Below are 6000 nucleotides of genomic sequence, written 5' to 3' on the forward strand. Positions count from 1 at the left end.
GCGCCTTGTGGCGTGACAGGTGACGCCACTCCGCACCACACGTTCGCCGCCGGTCGACCGCGCTACGTACGACCACAAATATCCCCATCGAACTCGATCCCATGCGTCACGTCGTGAATGTCGCGGTGGCATCGAGGGATTGGTCCACACAAGCACAAACGTAAGCTCCGCCCGCAGCAACACGCACTCCACCACCTACTGCCCACACAGCCTATATATATAACTGCGGCCGCCTCCTTCCCACAGACCAACAACACAACCGAGCATCAATCCAAATCCACAGGCGGCTCCAGCAGATCATTTATACGAGCAGCAAATCCATCCATGGGGGCGGGAATGAAGCACGCGAGGGAGGAGGAGGTACTGTCGCTGGCGCTGTCGCTGAGGACGGACTCCTCGACGTCGTCGGCCGACTCGGCCGGTGCGCCGGCCAGGAAGAGGGCGCGGCGGGGAAGAGTGGTGGCCACGTCGGGGGAAGGGGAGTTCGTGTGCAAGACGTGCGGCCGCGCCTTTACGACGTTCCAGGCGCTCGGCGGCCACCGGACCAGCCACCTCCGGGGGCGCCACGGGCTGGAGCTCGGCGTCGGGGTCGCCAGGGCCATCAAGGAGCGGCAAAGGCAGGAGGACAAGCAGCAGCACGATTGCCACATCTGCGGGCTGGGCTTCGAGACCGGCCAGGCGCTCGGAGGCCACATGCGCCGGCACCGCGAGGAGATGGCGCTCAGCGGCGCCATCGACCGGTGGGTCGCTCTGTCGGAGCAGGAGACTGGGCACCAGGCCGCCGCCCACCGGCCGCCGGTCTTGCTCGAGCTGTTCGTCTAGGGTCTTTAGAATCAGATAGGTTCATTGTTCGACCTTGTACAGAGTGTATTTTTGGTGATTAGCGTTTCTGTTCTTGCTGGATAAATCTGCTTTGGATCGGTCCCTTTGTTAACCGATTGACTGGAGATTTACATGCACAGATGTGCTTGTATTATTGTGTACATAATCAAGGCAAATTCATTTGTTCGAAATGCAATTGACAGATTCTTGCACTCGGATTGTTGTTCTATGAATATGCTGTTGTTCAGCTCCATTGTTTATCATAATTTCAAGCCTCGGTTTGTAACTTCAGATTGTCTCAACATTGACAGTACACAGATGTCCGGAGTATTAATTGGATCACAATAGCTAAAGGTCAGTCAACTGATTTTTGGATTTGGGCCGGTCGATTTTGAGAAGGAAAAAGAAAGCGCTGGAGACGGCGAGGCTGCACGGGAGCACGGCAATAGGTGGCAGGCTACCCCATCATCTATCGTCAGTGGAGGGGGGGGGGGGACAAGACGGTGGTGCAAGTTCGCCAGAGAAAAAACGGATCATCAACGAGGCAAGAGGGATGGTCAGGGGCTAGGGTAGCACAGCGGTGGGCCGCAGTTGGGGGAGGGCAATACGGCAAGGCTGCACGGGAACGCCGCCGGCCGCGGGCGGCGGAAGGAGGCGGCTAGGCCGGCGGCGGTGGGGCGGTTCGAAGGAAGAAGAAAAATGGCCAGCGGGAGGAAAAAGAAAGAGATCCAGTAGTTGATTTCATATCTGACAGCTGGAAAAATCGACTGACCCAATTTCTTAAAAAAATACAAGCGAATGACATATAGCCATTCCCTAATTGGATTGAGACTCGGATGCTGGAACTACAACCACACACACTGGCATCATCGACACAACAGTACAAGACCACCACCACCACGGCCGTCATGGGTACGTGGGGATGCGACGGGTGTCCGGCCCTAGCGTCGCCGATGACACCACGCGGGGAGGGAGGGTGCCATCGATTCGAGGATGCAGAGAAGGCGTGAAGACGATCCGACGCCGACTCATCGGGTGGAGAGGAGGGAGTGGATGGCAGTAGCTAGGATGATCTGGTGAAAGGTAGATGAGAGGCCGGAGACGGCATGGGACGGTTGACATGAATCGTCAGGCTCGACGGGAGTAACCATAGGGTTGGGGGGGGGGGGGGGGGGGGGGTATGAAGGGAAGTAGAAAAAATGATTGTATATAAATAGGCGCGTTAAACTTATCACTGTAAAAAAAGGCATTAACTATGGACTGGCAGTGTTTAATATATATTACAGACGACATCACCATGAAAACTGATCTGTGTTATGAATCCACCAATTCCAGATTCAGGAACTAGCGCGAAGCAGTTATCAGAGACCAACCTAAAAATGGCCCGTCAATGAAATTTACCTAGCCGGTGCCGAGAGCATCATCACTTAAATGCTCATTTCTAACAGTGACGGTGGCCGGTCAACGATGAGGTGTCACTGGTCTGTCTGTGTACCAACAAAAATCAGGACATGTCAGCTCCTTTCTTACCCGTCACATAGATATTCAGTTAATCAACCGTAGGTGGAGTGAACCAATCTGTGATTGGATGGTTAGAAGAACTGTGATATCTCAGCCCACCAGAGTTTAAATCCTGATACTCGCATTTATTCTGAATTTATTTCAGAATTTCCGGCGATGCGCATTCAGTGAGAGGAGACGTTCCCGTCGATGACGAGGTGCCTACAGTGACTTTGTAAATTTTAAAATAATATGCCGGCTCAGTATGTCGGAGTTGCTCATAGAGATAGGATGTGTGTGCGTTCATAAGATGAGTGTATGCGCGTGTATATGAACACTGGCGTTTGTACTGATGTTAAAAAAATGTAGGTGAAGCATTTTTTTTACAGGTGTACCATGCTGGCACTTGGCAAAGACTGTTGAGATTTAACAAAGGACTTCCATTTTGAAACAGTAAAAAAATGTTTGTAGAATGTTTTTTCATGATAATACATGTCTCATTCATATCATGAAAAATAAAATACAAGTCGCGTAAATATCGATATGACAGAACTGAAAAGATAGCAGAACATCGCTGAACTTAATATCAACTCCAGTCACCTGCCTCCGGCACCACTACAACAGCCATCAAAGAAAAAAATAATGAATCACCTCTTCATCCTAGTTTGACGTGGCTCCATCACTGATAAACAGCTTTGCATACTCACCACTCATCACTGGATTCGCATTCCCCGACGTTTTGGAGAAAAGCTTTGCATATACTCTAGCCGTCGGATACCACGACAGCCGGTCTCGATCCATCTGGAAAACAGCAGGACGCAACCGGCCAGCACTGTCATGCGGTTTCGCGACGGCACGATCCAGCGCTGTTGAGAGAAACGTGCGCTATACCAGTCCGATTTGGCGTTATCAACTACTCTCTTCATTTCAAAATAGATGACCCAATTTTATACTAGCCGACGGTGCACCCTACACGATCTAGTACTACCACATAGCTGGGGCGCCGCTGCGACAACTGGTTCGCACGGAAAAGTCATGCGGGACGTGACAAAAATCGGTAGAACGTAGAAGCACACCACGGGTTCGGGTCAATTGGTTACAACTGTACCTGCATATGCACCCTTGCACACGACACCTGTTTGCCTCTGGAGCAAGCAAGTTAAGCTAGCTCGCGCGGCTGCTCGTCGGCCGACCACCAAATCGCAAGCAGCTCCGGCCGGTGCACCGACGCGCGCGTGCTTGTCAACCGCAAGCTAAAGCTCGCTAGATTTGTTGACTTATTAATTCGTGCTCGCGCGGTGCTCTTGCACTCAACCAGACGATGGGATCGGGGTATGTTGACCGATCGCCCAAGGGGGCTCTGCATGTGCATGCTACATATGGACACTGACGATCGAGCGAGCGAGCGCGTGGCACATGTAACTCCATGCACGGAGAAAATTCCCATAGCCGTGGTGCAGCAATTTTGGTGAAGGCGGGAAGCCATTTTCACACTAGACAGGAGAAGAGAACAAAACAGGAGCAAGAGGCAAAATTGGAAATGTGGAATCGTCCCGGCAAAGAAAAAGAATTGCGGAGTCGTCCGCGGTTTCTTGTTCTTGTGGCGCAGGACTCATCGTCGACTGGCCCGTCAAATCGGTTCCAGTCAAAAGAATGTTCACCGGTGCAGCACCAAATACCCAACGAACACTGATGTTTTGCATTGGGTCCAACGGCAACGACCAAGGACTTTTCAGGGCTGTCCGGATCCCATAAGCTCACACGGCGAGCTAGCTAATTTAGCCTCCGTCCCATTTCGTGGGCCCTTCCGTCTACACGCTCGTAACCGCGTACTACCTCCTAGGATACCAAGGAAGCAAAGCAGGCTGAGCAATTACTCTGAACTGACGCGAGCAGAACGCAAGGTTCTACTCGTAACTAGGAGTATGGAGCAAGACGGGTCGCCGCCGATCGATGGCGACGGGCACCAAGTCGTCAAGCCAAACGTGGTGTACACGTGACGAACCAGGGCCGGGTGCCAGTCCCCGCCACTCCACTATAAAGCTTAACCACCACGCATGAAATGAACCGAGCCACATCCACAGCAAAGTCCGAGCTCTTCCGAGTCACTGAATCCATTCCAACTCTCATCTCCTCCATTGTTTGGGAAATACTTTTGTTGATCGAGCCCATATCCGACTAGCCGCAGATGGTTTCATCAATGAAGCAGTACAGAGATCAGGCCGATGCGCCCTCGCCCCTCTCCCTCTCTCTGTCCCTGGGAGTCGTCGCCGACAGCAGCAAGAAGATGCACCGCGGCGGCGCGGACGGTGAGTTCGTGTGCAAGACGTGCAGCCGCTCCTTCCCGTCGTTCCAGGCTCTGGGAGGACACCGGACCAGCCACCTCCGTGGCCGCCACTGCCTCGCGCTCGGCCTCGCTGCAGGGTCCGATCAGCCGGGGACCAAGAAGACGGTGGACCAGAAGCAGGCGCACCGGTGCCACGTCTGCGGGATCGAGTTCGAGATGGGGCAGGCGCTTGGCGGCCACATGCGCCGCCACCGCGAGCAGGAGGCCGCCACCACGGCGCAGGCGCCGCCCGTTCTGCTCCAGCTCTTCCTCTAGCTGGCGTTCAATTGGCTTCTCTCTAGTTTTTTTTTGAGAGTTGGCTTCTCTCTAGTTGGTTCTATATAGGTAGGCATTCAGTGCAGATTTGCTGGTCACCTGTGTGCGCGATTGGATTTGTACATTTGCTGCAGACTAGTACGTGTTGACCGTTGGTTCATTCTCTCGTTTTTATGATTATGTACATATTTAGGACTTTGTTCGTTCGTTGATTACTGAGACTACATATAGGTTGCATTGATTTGTTTATTATTCTGTTCTAACTGAGCCGCCTACGAGTTGAGTTGATCAATCCAGATAAAACTCCCCCCGCGGATCAATTCCATGTCTTTTTTTAAAAGAGGCTCTTTGACTCTGTCCTTGGTCAACTCCCTTGCTACCATTTTTTTTGCAAAAAAACTATCGATCTATTCATCTTCAATCATGGCAATACAACAAACATCAAAAATAATAAATATTACACCCAGACCTGTACACCACCTATCGATGACTACAAGCACCGAAGCTGCTTTGCTACCATCTTCAAGTGGCTGTACCCAAAGGAAAATCCGTGCCAGTGGTGGAGCCAACAACCCAAGAATAGGTGTACAGAGTCACCTAAAAATCCTAGTTTTACGCACATTTCCTCATTTATTTGATGTATATTGTCCTATATACGTGAATTATATATGTGGCATTCAAAATGTTTGCCAAAATAATGGTTGTTCACTTGTACATGCTAAAATTTGAGATGGGCTCTAGGCCCATATAGCAATTTCTAAAAAATCTCTAAGGGCCCATGTGGGTTATATGGCACTACGTGTAGTGGGAAGTTTAGTCCCACCCCGCTAGTGGAAGAAGAGTTGGAGTGGTTTATAAGGGTTTCTCTTCTACATACTATTGGAGCTTGAGAAGAGAAGAGGCCCTCGCGCACTCCTCCGCCGCCGCCCGCCTCGTCACGACGCGCCGCGCCGCGGGTTGCGGGATTGAGCCGAGCCGAGCTCACACCTACGCGCAACCCTAGCCGCCACGAACAGATCACATCTGCTCCACGCGCACGCCCACCGTCGTTCCCTTGCTGCTGCTGCCGCCGGTGA

General features: G+C 52.0%; 2 protein-coding genes across 2 annotated transcripts; both read left to right on the top strand.

Annotated features, from left to right (window-relative positions):
- The first annotated feature begins 248 nt into the window (after positions 1-248).
- On the top strand, positions 249-1016 carry LOC125506271 (zinc finger protein ZAT18-like). Its single transcript, XM_048671124.1, has one exon. It carries the CDS (start codon positions 325-327, stop codon positions 820-822), a length of 498 nt encoding a protein of 165 aa, XP_048527081.1. The 5' UTR covers positions 249-324; the 3' UTR covers positions 823-1016.
- A 3378-nt stretch (positions 1017-4394) lies between these two features.
- Positions 4395-5217, top strand: LOC125506272 (zinc finger protein ZAT7-like). Its single transcript, XM_048671125.1, has one exon. The coding sequence runs from the start codon at positions 4511-4513 to the stop codon at positions 4922-4924; it is 414 nt and encodes a 137-aa protein (XP_048527082.1). The 5' UTR covers positions 4395-4510; the 3' UTR covers positions 4925-5217.
- Positions 5218-6000: the final 783 nt, after the last annotated feature.

Source organism: Triticum urartu, chromosome 5, assembly GCF_003073215.2.
Source record: "Triticum urartu cultivar G1812 chromosome 5, Tu2.1, whole genome shotgun sequence".
Classification (NCBI taxonomy): Eukaryota; Viridiplantae; Streptophyta; class Magnoliopsida; order Poales; family Poaceae; genus Triticum; species Triticum urartu.